Below are 15,000 nucleotides of genomic sequence, written 5' to 3'. Positions count from 1 at the left end.
CAGTCCGACCACATCTATTTACGCGGAAATGAATCAAGCTGGAACCCCAAAAATGCCAATTTGCTTCCTTTTTTGTCTGTATGGCAGTGAAATCCCTAATTTCATCACCTCGAGGATGACAAAAAGCTATCATATGGTGTTGCGAATAGGTCTATAAATCTATTCAAAGAGGTCTAAAAAAGGTCTTAAATTTGAATTGTTGAAACTTGTAGGAACCCTGATTATGCCGAGTTACGTCCTGAGTGTGGGTTGCATACCACAGAAATCATACGTCATAATAATAATAATAATAATAATAATAATAATAATAATAATAATAATAATCCTATTTAGATCTGCTGCCTGGGGGGAGGTGACCTGGTGGAATATTAGCAGAGTCGCTAACCCAGGCTGCTGAGTTACCAGGTCGAGATATGTAACAGAGAAGACTCTGTGGCCGCGGTGGCTAAGCTAACCTAGGTATTCCGCAGGCAGGTAGCCATCACCATAGAAACAAAAGCACTTTTGTGCCGAAAGGGGGGTGGGCCTTGTGGGCTTTGTTTTCTGCTGCTTCGAAAGAAGGAAAAAATCCCCAGTCGTCTGCCGTGGAAAAAAAAGGCGAAAAAGAAAAAAACCGCCTCTGTGTCTTTAGCATTTGATGTTGTCCCTGCGGTGTTCGTGTCTTTGTGGCATACTCTCCAATTACAGCTGCTGTAGGCGGCAGATAAGGCGAAGGTTTCCCCTTGTGCAGTATATATACAGTTTAACAGGCAGTCATCAACACCAGTCTGTGTCGTGATTGAAATAGAACACAAATCGTTCATTCATCTGTTGCGTCCGAAGGGGGTAATGGCGTATATGGGATTATTATGGATAAGCAATATGTGACTGTTTGCCCCCCCCCCCCCCTTCACCCCCGAAGAACAGATTGTTTGGTGAACCTCTAGAATTAGATTCAAATCATCAAACTGTTCTGAGCTTTTCATAAAAATCTATGAACATCCCAACAAGAGGGTGCACGGAACGTTGTGAGATTAGCATTGGGATGTAAATCACATGTTTGTTGTACTTCACACACATGGTGGAATGTTCAACACTCTCTCACTCTAGCAGCAGCTGGTAATTTCCATTTCAAACACATTTTCTAACTTGTGACCGCGACGGTAAGGTACACAGAACATTCTATACAGATGTGCTCCTTCCTACGGTGTGAATATCTAAGCTGTGACATTAATACTTTTAATTTATATATGCATATATATACGTATATATATATATATATATATATATATATGCTTTTCTCAAGCTACTATTGTATTGCCAGGCATGTGACGCATAGACGACTCCTGATTGGTTTAAATCTCATGCTACAAACACACACGGACACACGGACACACACACATGTCACGTATAGAAGCGGCTGCACGTCTATCTAAAGATTGCAAGATTGTGTGGGTAGTCGTCAAACTCTGATAATGCAATCAGGCGAGTTTCTGTAAAGCTTTAAGATCCATATAAGGATTCATAGTTTGATAAGGCGAGAGAAAAGGGAGTCGTAAAAGAGAGCGATATTAGAGATTTCCTAGATAAAGGATTTGAATCTGCAGACTGCTGAGTGCCGTGTAGTCTGACTTCCTCTTCCTGTTTCCTGTCTCCAGAGGAAGGCGAGTACTTCCTGAAGGTGCTGATCCCCAGCTATGCAGCCGGCTCCATCATCGGTAAGGGAGGACAGACCATCGTCCAGCTGCAGAAAGAGACAGGCGCCACCATCAAGCTGTCTAAATCCAAAGACTTCTACCCAGGTGAGTGCGCTTTGACCAGTGCTATGACGGTGTCAGTGTGTTCCAGATAATTCTCTTTTGGTAAGGAAAGTTGACCCAAGCACATTGATATTCTTTGACAGATTTACTGGATCTAATAACCAGATCATTGGAATCTTTTAGCATTTAAGTAAGCAATGTCCTTCATATTTCTACCTCAATGGAAGGTTGAAACAACTTGACACTTGTCAAGGTTAGTTCGAAAAACAAATGTATTGTATGATATGATTACGAAAATGAGGCTGTTCCTTTACAAAAGTCGCATGGAGGACCATTCGCTGCAGATTTCTCATTCACTTTCCTTTGAGTCTCTACTTAGAACCTAGTCTACTCATATCCCACAATGCACTCTGATATTAGCCGTTAGCATTATTACCCCAAAATGCTAAAAGCCCCACCTCTCCAGTCCCTTTGCATAAATCAAACATAGGATGAGCTATGGAAGCCTCAGAGGATCAAGGGACAGTCATACGTATAGTCCAAAATACTTTTCTCAGAACATTTAAATCAGGGATATGATTCCCCTGAGCTAGCCTAGTCACGGCCTCTGGCCAGGCTCAGGTTGCATACAGCAGTGGGTCAAAAGTGACAGCGGAACAGCCAGGGGGAACAAAGTTCACTGCAGACCGAGGATTAAAGGGTTAAAGGGGAATTTGTGTTTGCCTAAACTCTTTAATTCCCTCTTGAAATTTTTGCATGGTCGGACACGTGAGCTTTACCATCTGGGTGATCTCCCTTGCGAGGCAGCTCTTGTTGTTTGTAGAGCTACGGAAGCCTCAGAGGATCTAGGGGGGACAGTCACAAATACAGTATGTAGCCACGGACACCCTAATGCCATTTTGGTTCGGTTGTTTTCATTTGAACACAGGCAAGACACATACATACTAGCCTGCTCTCAGGAGTGCTCTTCTTTCAAGTCCCTTGGACACACTTGAGCTCGGTCGTTTAAACCAATCACGGAAAAAAATGCTATATTTCCTTTGTGAAAATGTGTGAATGGAGGAATTGGCCTCCAGATTTTTGCGGGCTCCGTGTTAAAGGAGCATTGTATGGTCCCTGTGCATCCTTGGCCTTAGAAACAGGCGCCTCTGTTGTGTCCCTCACGTTGGGGGATCTTGGGACCCCAAACTGATGCCAGGTCCAGCAGATGCAAGGTGCGAGCTCCCCCTGCCCCCCCCCCCCCCCTCCTCACACAAACCCTCCAACACCCCCCCCCCCCCCCCCCCCTCTACTATTGGAATTGGCAGCATCGAGCGAATGGATGCTGAGAACGGCCTCGTTGAGATAGGGAGTGAATAGGCAGCGGGGAGAGCGGGAGGAGGAAGAAGAGAGAGAGCAAAAGAAAGAAAGGCTAAAGAAAGAGAGGACTGTAAGGGCCCCTTTCTGTGCTGTTGGAGGAGTAGAGGAGGCAGGGGGGGGGGGGGGGGGGGCTGTCCAAGGAGGTGGCAGGGGGTGAGTCGGTGATCTAGAGGAATGGGGGGGGGGCGGGGGGGGGGGGGGTGGTGGTCCTTCCTCTGTACTGAAGGAGGCATCTGTATGCAAATGAGCACCGGGTCTCTTCCTGGGTGACAAATCAAAAGGGAGGCTGGGGGGGGGGGGGGGGTGGGCTGCTCGGGAGTGTGATGGGAAAGTCTAATCAACTCATGAGGAGGGAGGAGGCATGGTTGCAGGCTGAGCAGCTCCAGCAGCTCCCCCCCCCCCCCGGGGGCAGAAAGACACACGTTCACTTCCTCGATTCATCCTTGGGAATAGTGCCGCACCAGCATTTCATTCAGAAGCGATTAGCTGGCTGCAGCAGTATCGGGCCAAACAGGCAACCATTCATTATTACAGGGGGGGACGGCGTGGGGGTGTGTGTGTGGGAAGGGGGGGGTGGGGGGGATGGATTTATTAACGAGACGCTCATTCCAAATATAGGCACCCGTAATGTTGACTATGAAAGAGCAGACATACTTTACCACAGCCTCACGTCGGCGGAGGGTACTGTACATTCTGCTCGGAAGGGCCCGGAAGAATAAAAAGGTTGCGCTTTAAAATGATGAAGAATGTCTCAGACGACATCGTCGCTCCCGCCTGCAGCTGCCCAAGGCCTGGGGGGAGAAGGTGGGGAAGGTAGGGGGAGCAGTGACGACTCGCCTCATCCATCTCTCTCTCTCTCTCTCTCTCTCTCTCTCTCGCTCTCTCGCTCTCTCGCTCTTTGGGGATCACAAACAGAATAAAGATTGTTTGTTCGGTAAAATATTAGCTCTCATGTTCGCTATCACACCCCCCGAGCACATATTTGCCGGATATACATTTTGGGAACTGAATCGCTTCTTGAAACTTGAAATACATCAGTCAGATCTGTCCTCTCCTTTCATAGGTTCATATCGTACGTATGTACTGTAGCAGTTAGCCAAAGAGAGGTGAGCGCTTCGACTCTTAGCTGTGAGCAAAAAAATAGTAAAAACAACTATAAAAAGGACTACAGGAAAGATAGCTAAGTGTTTTTTTGCCAGTGTGTCTGGATGAGTTTAGTTGTTCTGGGTCACTTATTTATTTTTGTGGTAGCTGTGTCTCCCGTCTCCAGAGGCTGTGAGTAAGTAGGTCAAGATTCTGGAGGTGGTAGATAGATATCCACTTTTCTAACACAAGGACTACGATCATAGTTCCTGGATGCGGTTTGACCGAATATTGACCAGATACATAGTAGTAGAGGACAGCAAATCATCTAAGAGAGCGAATTGTGCGTGACGTGGTAACACACCAGTGTTTAAACCGACCCGTGTTTGTCACACAACATCTCAACCTTCGCTCGCCACACCCGCCCGCCTCCCTCAGCATTTAAACCCGTCCAGAACGGGTTGTTCTTACTGTACGAACACCCCCCCATCTTCCGTGAGGAAGGTTATTATCTCTGCATCTGGCTGACTGTGTTTCTGATGTTGACTCGGTCTGTGTCGTGGTCCGTCCCACCCGTTGATCTTCCCCTCCAGTCTCTGTCCCTATCGCTAGAGCGTGGCACGATATTAAAGCTTTGTCTTAATCCTGCGCCATGATTGCGGTTTTCAGTATTTAATACCCAGCCAAACCCCCCCCCCCCCCCTCAGAGCCAGCCCTCACAACCCCCACCCCCCCCCCCCCCCTGTCCCCATCCCCCCAACACGCATTATCGACATTACTGATTTCTCTCTTCTAAGCCGCTTAGGGCTGCTTAAGCTTTTTGACTGAAAGATGAAAAGCCGTAATATTACATATCCCACTTGTTTGTGGTGAAATTAGTTTCCTGTTTGCTTCATGGATTTCACTCTGGGTTTTGGAAATTAGTTATTGTATATGAACTGCGGTTCATTCGAGTCAAAGTCGACACGCCAGGAAGTCGTTTTTTTATCGCAGGAAGTGAGTGTCCAGGGAGGGGTTTCGCTTCGGGACTGGCATCTTAAAGCTGACGACAGTGGGCAGCGTGGAGGGCAGTTGAGGTTTACTAGGATTCCGATTCGCTGTTCATGCGACAGCTGCTCTTCCTGGGTTCCACACATAAGATAAGAACCCATGACAGTGTCACACAGTACAGAACCGTTACAGAGAAGAATAACACGATGACACAAATGAACACGCAAAGTCAATTCCACATTAAATACAATAAAAGGGAATCATTCACTGTCAGACACTGAGAATGATCTGCAAAGACAGAGAAACACCCGGGCTGACGTTCTTTCTGTTTGCTTCTGATGAGTTATCTTTGGTGGCAAATTATTCCATGTTGATGTGGCTTTATTCATTACTGTACCCCGCATATTAACATTGGGTTATACATTGAGCAATACATTAGGGTTGTGGCGCTCATAATGCCATGGCGAAGATGTGTCCTATCCAAGCAAGGAACAACAGACTAGCCTTTATAATAATATAAAAACAAACAAATCACTCCGCGGCTACAATAACACAGTAGCATAAATGCCAAAGCACTCTGATCATGCTAGGTCTTGATTTATTCGGTGCCTGTCTGTCTGTCTGTCTGTCAGTTGTTGTGTGTCTGTCTGTCTGTGTGCCTGTCTATCCGTCTGCCTGAATGCGTGTGTCGTTGTGTGTCTGTCTGACTGTGTGTGTCTGTGTGTCTGTGTCTGTCTGTCTGTCTGTCTGTCTATCTCTCTGTCTGTGGTGAGGATCACTAGCGACAGCAGCAGCCCTACTGAGGATCACAGACTAGATGACAGGGAGGCTGTGTGTATGTGTGTATGTTGGGGGGCTGGGGGGTGGGGGTCGAGAGTGGCAGCAGGCAGGGGGGGGGTCCCCTTAATCCCAGTGGCTTTGTTTTGTTTTTCCATGATGTGTGACGTCATGCCAACGAGCCTCTGGGCTGAGTAATGCCCCCGTGCCAGGCGCTGTTGGCTGCACCGTCACCCCTAGTCACCCCCCCTAGTGACCTCACCACGTCACTACACGGAGGGGAGGGAGGGGGGGGGGTGTCATTGACATCATCCTCTTCTCCATCAACTTCTTCTTCATCATCACCGTGAACACCGTCTTTTTTCATCATCATCATCATCGTCGTCTTTTGCGCGACCTCGTGCCTAAAATGAATTCCCCCCCCCCCGAAAATGATGTATTGTTCTTTTCAACAGAACAGCCGTGAGAGGGTGCGGGTGTGTTATTTTTAAATTAGGCTGAGTGCAGGTTGTCAAGCCGCGGCATGAGAGCCAGACCACATCAATCAATCACCCGCTGCCAGGAAAAGACATGACTAATCGATCCAAGAACCACATCCACAGAGCTGAGGGCAGGAGTACTCGATGCCCACCTTGCAAAAAGTAACCCATACTCTCACACAACACAGCCTCCCACATCTTCTCACACTCCCTCCCTTCCCCCGTATCGCAGCTCTCTCTCTCTCTCTCTCTCTCTCTCTCTCTCTCTCTCTCTCTCTCTCTCTCTCTCTCTCGATCTTGCCCTAAGTCTCCCCCCTCTTTCTCATTAACCGCCTCTACCTCTTTCTTCTTTCCCGAGCCTGTTCTTTTTCTGTTTTTGATCTTCCATTCTGTATCCTCCTCCGCTCTCTTTCTCCTGCTCCCTGGGTCTCGGGGGTGCTGTACCCTCACCATCGCCTCCATGTGAAGCTTTTTAATCAGACAGAACGAAGCAGCCCAGCGGGACAGAGGCCATAAATAGATCCCCTCTCCCTGGATGTACACCGCAGATCAATTCTGCCGGGAGTGGGGAGCTGTGCACTGGAACCCCAATGAAATTATTATTGTCGGTCGTATACGAGCGCGCATGCACACACACATACACACACATACACATACACATACACATACACATACACATACACATACATACACATACACATACACATACACATACACATACACATACACATACACATACACATACACACACACACACACACACATACACATACACATACACATACACATGCACACACACACACACACACACACACACACACACACACATACACATACACATACACACACATAGGCCCCCATACACGCACACACACAGGCGCGCACACACACACACACACACACACACACACACACACACACACACACACACACACACACACACACACACACACAATAATCCATGACTGCATACCCTTGAGGAGAACCCCATTGATTTAAGTCTGTTTACTCCTGGAAATGAGAAATTTGGCTGAACGTGTTTCAGACCAGAAGGGGAAGAGGTGTTCATCTGGTTCCACCCACTGAGTTTAACCACACCACCCCTCCTCTGACTGCCCCCCTCCCCCCTCAACACTGCCAGTCTGGTACCCCACACCTCCATCTGGGAAGAGATTCGGTACTTATTGCCGTCCACACGCTACAAAGTCAACAAAGTAAAGATCTTTTGGATTCATTCAAACTTTGTCATCGCTGTGCATTAAAAAAACAAAGCAAATCTTAACAAAAAAAAGAATCCAGATTCAGCAGGTGAGTCTACTGTATAGTCAATGAACTTGTAAACATGAATATATCAATGAAATATGGATTTGTGTCAGAATTCTAAGGCCAGCCCTACAACAAGCACTTAAGTCTTGATCAATGGTCTTCATTTGACATTGTAGCCTGGATGAAAAAAATACAGGGGGAAATGAGTCTCTCACCACATGTATGTGAGTGTGTGTGTGTGTGTGTGTGTGTAAGTTTATGTGTATGTGTATGTGTGCGAGCATTTCCCTGTGAGAAACCCCCAGCAACCTCCCTACTGTGTCTGACCGGGGTGAATATCCAGAACCTTTGAATCCTATCCCACACGGCACCTGTCAAGGTCTTTGCACACCAATGCGTGCGTTTACGCCTGCGTATTTTTAATCCGTCATCCGAAAAAAAACGTTACGCACAGAGACCTTGCACACCGGTCCGTTGCGGAGTCCGTTGCGTTTTTTTACGTTGCGAACTTTCGCAATATGCACTCTACATGTTGTAATATTGTGGCATTTCTTTACTGTTTGCCATCTGGTCTAGGAATACCCAGGGAGACGCAGACAGCAGAAGTAGAATAGAATAGAAAAAGAAACCGCTATAACCAGCTGAATGATGTATGATGCACTGGCAGTCTGTGACTGTGCACCTGCCCGGACCCTGCCCTTCTGCCTGAGTTTGAGTAGGATGCTGCCCGAATGAATGTTGTTGTTTAGTGCCGTACGCTTTCGTGGTATTATATTGTGTGAATTATCATCTGTATGTTGTTTTCTTTCACTCGACTAACCGCCGAGATAATACTTGAGACATGTACTTCCGTAAACATTAATCCAACTGTCCTGCAGTTGTAATTTGACGATGTGTCCCAGTCTATACCATGGCGGAGTGGTCAAAAACTACTGTCAAAAGGCTTTTGACGGACGCGAAAAACGCAGAAAATCGAACCTGTTGCGTTTTTTTTTTTGACGGACGAAATATTACGGATTGGTGTGCAAGCGTGGTTGACACAACATGAGTTCTAATTTATTTTTTTAACGGACGTAAAAAACGCGCGTAAAAAACGCGTTGGTGTGCAAGGGCCTTCACTCACAGCATCATCGCCCCCCCGACAGCCAATCGGACTCCACACAGTCTGGGACTTCCCTTTTGAATGGCTGTAGCCGATGTAGCTGGTTGTCAGAGGAGGGGGGAGGAGAGGGGGGAGGGGGTGGCTTTTGTTACAGTCCCATAATATGCAAGGGGGTGGGGGGTGGGGGTAGCAGGGGAGGGGAGGATAGCCCGCCTCAATCCTCTCTTTGTGCTCCCATGACAAAGCTCTCTCCGGCCAGCTGTGCTGCCCCCACTCTGTGCTCTCCTCTCTGGGGGTAGGAGCACAACTGCCAGTGCCTGGTCTCGACGGGGCCTACCCCTCACATGGGACTTTAAACCCCCCTAACACGGCAGCTTGTATTTCTGGACGGCTGTTACCAAACACATGCTTTCCCATGTATTCTTCCCCATGTTAAAACGCACAAACAACGAGTCACGACTTAACACTCCTGTAGATCTCCAGGAGAGAGAGAGGGAGAGAGGGAGAGAGAGAACTCTGACCGGATATAGTGAAAGTGGAGGAAAAAAGAGAGAGAGGTGCTTTCTTTCAAGAGGGAGGGGGGAGAGGTGCGGGGGGGTCGGGAATGCGTAGGCGACAGATTGAGGGCCGGGGGAGTGAATGGAGGGAGAAAGGGAATGAGAGAGTGAAAGGGGGGGAGACCAAGGAGAGCAGGAGGGATAAGAGAGCAATTGAACATGCAGTGGTTTGAATGGTCAATGATGGGCCCCCAAACTGTCAGACACAATGGAGAGTGGTGGGCCACTCTTAATGACAATGGAGTCTTTGACACGGTGACCGCGGAGAGCCCTGCTCAGCCCCCCCCCCCTCTCTCTCGCTCTCCACGGTGGGGGAAGGGAAGACGGAGAGGAGCTGGTCTCCCATCTGCCTCGAGAGGGGTGTGTGTGTATGTGTGTGTGTGTGTGTGTAGAGGTGTGAATGTGTGTGTGTGTGTGTGTGTGTGTAGGCATGAGTGAGTGTGTGTGTGTGTAGGCTCGAGTGTTGTGTGTGCGTGTGTGTGTGTGTACACATGCACAGGAAAAGAGCATTTGGAACTGTGCCATAGTTTGCAGTTAATCAGTGTGTTTGTGTGTGTGATGGGTTAGTTTAGTTTCACACTTCGTTTCATGATCGATTCATGAATATGCATGATTGTTGTTTGAATGAATGAACGAGAGAGAGAGAGAGAGAGAGAGAGAAAGAAAGAAAGAGGTAGATTGGTGTTGTCTAATGTATTGGTTCCTTCACTCAGTGTGTGTGTGTGTGTGTGTGTGTGTGTGTGTGTGTGTGTGTGTGCGCGGCTGCGCGCGTACCTGCGTGTGAATGTACACTATGTGCGTGTGTGTGTGTGTGTGTGTACCTGCATGTGTACAATACGTCTGTCTGTCTGTGTGTGTGTGTCTACGGGGTTCCTGAGGTACAGAACAGGAGGAAACACGCCCTCCAAACCCAACCCCATCCCCCAAGACAAAGCAGGTTTTGTGGCGCTGTGCACCCCGTTGCCTTGGTGATTGGAATCAAAGTGACAGCTCCCGGGAGAAAAGGAGCACTCCCCCACCTCCTCCTCCCCACTCTCCCCCCCCCCCCCCCCCTTCTCTCCCTCCCCCCCTAGAGCAGGTGTAGCAAGGAAGAGTCTCTCTATACATGGCTTCATTTTATTTATGTGTGTGTGTGTGTGTGTGTCTGTGTGTGTCTGTGTGTGTGTGTCTACAATTGTGCAATAGTGGATAAGGTGGATTTTCTATCCTATAGGCTTGTGTCTGTTGTGGAAGTGTAGATATCAGACACCTGATTGGTGTGAGGGATCAAGGGCCAATGAGCAGGCAGCAGTATTTGTCTGCATGTGCGCGTGGTTAGGAGGGCGGAGCCAAACAGTCTGGCTTTCACATTGACAGGGCATGTGACAGGTCGATTGTGTTATCAAGGTAGGTTGCATTAGTATCTGTACTAATGCAACCTACCTTGATAACACAACTCTACTGATGCAACCTACCTTGATAACACCTAACCGACCTATCACATGCCTTGTCACAGGGCTTAGATTATGTCTTAGATTTCAGACAATGTGAAACACTTTGATTTGACACAATTGGACGCTTTTGTTATGTGTGTGTGTGTGTGTGTGTGTGTGTGTGTGTGTGTGTGATGGATTATGTGCATTTCCGTGGCAGGGGTACACAGATCATCTGTGAGCTTTTGAGTGATAGTCGTAATTTATCTTATTAATTGATTTAATGTATCTGTATCTTTAGTGCCTCTGTAGCAGGTGCTGAAAGCGATTTACATTGTATGTGGAAAATCCTCATTCATTATGGACATCAGCTTCTGGCCACCCAGCAATGTTAGCTTAGGGCTTCTGACCGAGCACGCTATTCACCAGAAGCCATGGATGATGAATACAAAATCTTTATATGCAAAAGCCAATAAGCCATCTGTGTTCCCAACTCGATTCTCTTCACACACAAACACGCACACAAATACACACACACACCCACACGCACGCACGCACACACCCGCACGCACGTACACACACAAACAGAGATGCACGCACACACACCCGCACGCACACACAGACACAGATGCACGCGCATACACACACACACACACACACACACACACACAGACACAGATGCATGCACACACACACACACACACACACACACACACACACACACACTCACACACACACTCACACTCACTCATCAGGACACTAGACCCTGAGCACACTTCTGTGATTGCACTATCCACAACAATGACACTTATCGTTTACGGTTGCCTCAGCAACCACCACCCCCGTCACCCCCCCCTGGGATAACGAAGGTCTGAACGTAGCTAACCTTCTCTCTCTGTGGGCGGAAGCTTCTAGAGACACAGAAAAAACAGAAAGAAAGAAGTGCAGCGCTGCCGGCATGACGTCTTAAAGGGCCGCCGCTGCTACGGCTTTACTACGTGACAATGGGGACCTGCTTTATGCCGGGAGGGGGGGGGGGGGTGGCATTTCCTTTAAGATGGAAGGTGAGCTCTGGCACAAAGCTTCATTGACAAAGAGAGAGAGAGAGAGAGAGAGAGAGAGAGAGAGAGAGAGAGAGAGAGAGAGAGCCAGTAGTGGGTGTTGTATTTTTATTTTTTTATTTTTTCCTCCTCCCTCTCCTCCTTACAGAACCAATCCCTTGCATGTGGAGACAAAGCCCTCCCCTCCCCTTTTATAGCCCCCCCCCCCCGCCCACCCCCACATACTACACCCCCCGACCCCCTCCGCTTCATACCCCCCATCTCACCCTTCCCTATAAAGACCAGCTTCCACAGCTGCCCCTCACTCCCCCTCTCCCCCCCCCATCCCTCCATTATCTCTAATCCCAAGTGAAAAGCACCCCCCCCCCCCACCCGAACGTTGCCCCCCCCCCTTCATCCCCAGCTCCTAACTGCCCCCCACCCCAACCCTGTCCCCATCGATGTGATTAATTTCCATGCCGTGACGGTCCACAAAGACATCAGCTGTCTGGACGGCCCCTTCAACACACACCACTCTGCACTCTCGCTTAAATTGCAGCCGGTGTTAATTGACTGCGACCTGACGTGGAGGGGGTGTGTGTGTTTTTTGGGGTGAGTGTGTGTGTGTGTGTGTGGGTGTGTGTGTGTGGGGGGGGGGGGCAGAGTCAGAGATCAGTACGATCGGTACACTGCCTCGTCAGAGATACCGTCGAAGTCAAGCATACGGACAGACAGACAGACCGGACGGACGGGTGGGCGAGTGGGCGAGTGGGCGGACAGACAGGCCGGCAGACATACGGACGGACAGACAGACAGGCAGAGAGACAGACAGGCAGACAGACATAAAGCTGGACAGACAGACAGGTAGACAGAGAGGCACGCTGACAGAGAGGCAGGCAGACAGGCAGGCAGGCAGGCAAACAGACAGACAAACAAACATTGTCGTGTGTGTGTGTGTGTGTGTGTGGTTGGCTCCCGGGGGGGGGTTGTGATGATGGTGATGAGCCCCTGATGAAGGTCATTGACCTTTGACCTGCTGGATGAGACGCCACAGACAGACCCCGGCCCCCACATGTCGGCCTCTGGGCGGCTCCTCCCATGAGTGATGCACCCTGGGTGATTTGTCTTCCTCCACGCTCTCTTGTATGTCATTTCTCTAACCTCTAATCCATCCAGAAAAACTGGGTCTTCCACATGGCTCTTTCTGGAGTCACATACATGATTATTGATGATTATTGATTGATTGATTGATATGATTACCGGCGAGATACGGAAGATGAATGCGACATCGGGGGCATGTTTTGATCGTTTTTAACCTCTTTGGCTGAATGCCCTATTTGACTAATTTCCACCTAAAAACCAGATCCGAACTAAACTGCGTATCACATTAGAGGGTCTATAGGTGGGTCAGATGCAAAAGCTGGACACCGTGGGATAGGACGCACCTTGTGTGTGTGTGTGGATTATGTGACACGGTCTAGTGTTTTGCTCTACGTGTCGGCGACCAATCAAAATGTTCAGACTCTTATTTTGAAACACAGAAATACATTTCAACGTTGTTGAAAATCACAACACAAACTCGCTAGTCAAGCCACAATACTGCAACGCAATGGATTCAGTGAGTAATCCCCACTGCTACCTAGTTAACTATAACACTACTTTGACACTACGTAACATTACATATAACACTACATTGTTAGCAGGCTCACAAAAAAAGCTGTGTTAGTCATTTTTCAGTCCCGTTCATCATTTTATTGCGATAGAGACCGTAGAGATTTGACAGGAAGGATGGGTGAGAGAGAGCGAAGGGATGACATGCAGGATATGTCCACGGCCGGAATCGAACCGGGAACCCTGCGGTTACATGGTCGACGCCCCCAAGCTGTGTTAGTTGACGAGCGAGTGTGTCATTGATTTTCAACAACGCTGAAATGTATTCACATTTTTCGAAAGAAAAGTCAGAACATCAAATCATACGCCGACATGCGGACCAAAACACTAGACCGTGTCACGTATGCTCAGATCTTAGTGTAGAACACACCACACCATGACAAGGAGACAAAGTCAGGCTTTTAAGAGGGTTTTAAACAGGGAGAGAACCAGTGTAGTGTTTTTATCAGACACAATACTGTATTGTTTGGGGGCCCGCTGTCGCTTGGAAATCATCAGCCAACGCTGACCATGTGGTTGCGATTAATGAGGGATGATATCATGTTTTTCCCCCGTCAGTCAGCGTTTGATGTCACTCCTAAGCGAAGCCGTGTCGGCGTGGCCCACAGTCAAGACTCGCGGAGCCTCCACCAGACACGGAGCAGAAACAGCTAATTGCTGGTTTTGCAGATTGCTAATTGCTATTTTCTCCCCAGCCCCGCTGTTTTTGAACCACAGAAACACTTCTCCCCTCCCCCCAAAAAAAAGTCGGACAGGAACGGGTTAAAGCTCAGAGGAGAAGAGAGAGAGAGAGAGATATAGATGATAGAGATTGGTGTTATCTAATGCAACGGGTTCCTTCAGTCAGGACTCCCCCCCACCCCCTCCTCCATCTCTACATAATTATAGTCCATGTTCATCATGTCTTCCTGATCTGTCTAAACACACACACACACACACACACACACACACACACACACACACACACACACACACACATAGAGAGAGACCCTAACAGAGGAGCAGGCTGGGGTGGCTTGTTTAGCCCCGCTTGCTCTACGGACGGGACAACAACAGTCTTAGCTAGCATGTAGCATCCTCCCTCAACCTCAACTCAAGACTCAACCCTGCGGCCATGTTAGAAGTCGTAACATCGCCCGCCGCTGCACATGTTTGTTAAGCCTCTATTTTACGATTTTACGACCCTGTGGAAAATATCATCACTTGATAATGGCTCGCAATTTACTGTTTAGCTTCGCTCACACAAGCTACATATGGTAGCAGGTAGTCACCAACTGTGTTGAATTGATTGGTGTGTGTACCAGAAAGTAGCACTTGTTAGCACATAGCTACCCCGTGGTTTCTTAGTAAACACCAGGGAAATAGCACGAATACCCGGCTATAAAAATACTACTGCCATAAGTATTTAACTGAGGGGTCTCACTAGGGTTGTTGAGTCCTGACTGCTAACAGGTTTGGCAGACTACTGTCCAACTCAATACGCAATAATAGGAAGTTGTGTAACAGATTTTCGAAAAAAAATTCA

General features: G+C 48.3%; 2 protein-coding genes across 4 annotated transcripts in view; both read left to right on the top strand.

Moving 5' to 3' along the window:
• Positions 1-15,000, top strand: part of LOC308158275 (5'-3' exonuclease PLD3-like) — a gene marked incomplete at both ends in the record, with an annotated part of 402,256 nt that overhangs the window by 103,455 nt on the left and 283,801 nt on the right. The gene's annotated exons all lie outside the window — the stretch shown is intronic.
• The window catches only part of nova2 (NOVA alternative splicing regulator 2), a gene marked incomplete at both ends in the record, with an annotated part of 49,865 nt that overhangs the window by 8,069 nt on the left and 26,796 nt on the right, over positions 1-15,000 (top strand). For 2 of the 3 annotated variants that reach the window (XM_080532777.1, XM_080532775.1), the window contains one exon: positions 1,638-1,781. In XM_080532777.1, coding sequence (XP_080388903.1) covers positions 1,638-1,781 — 144 coding nt within the window. Of the gene's footprint in view, positions 1-1,595; positions 1,782-15,000 lie in introns of all 3 variants that reach the window. The other variant, XM_080532776.1, reaches the window with a different exon arrangement.

Source organism: Nansenia antarctica, assembly GCF_963989245.1.
Source record: "Nansenia antarctica genome assembly, chromosome: 5".
Lineage (NCBI taxonomy): Eukaryota > Metazoa > Chordata > Actinopteri > Argentiniformes > Microstomatidae > Nansenia > Nansenia antarctica.
The sequence above is the reverse complement of the archived record's forward strand: the minus strand, read 5'-3'. Positions and strand labels throughout refer to the sequence as shown.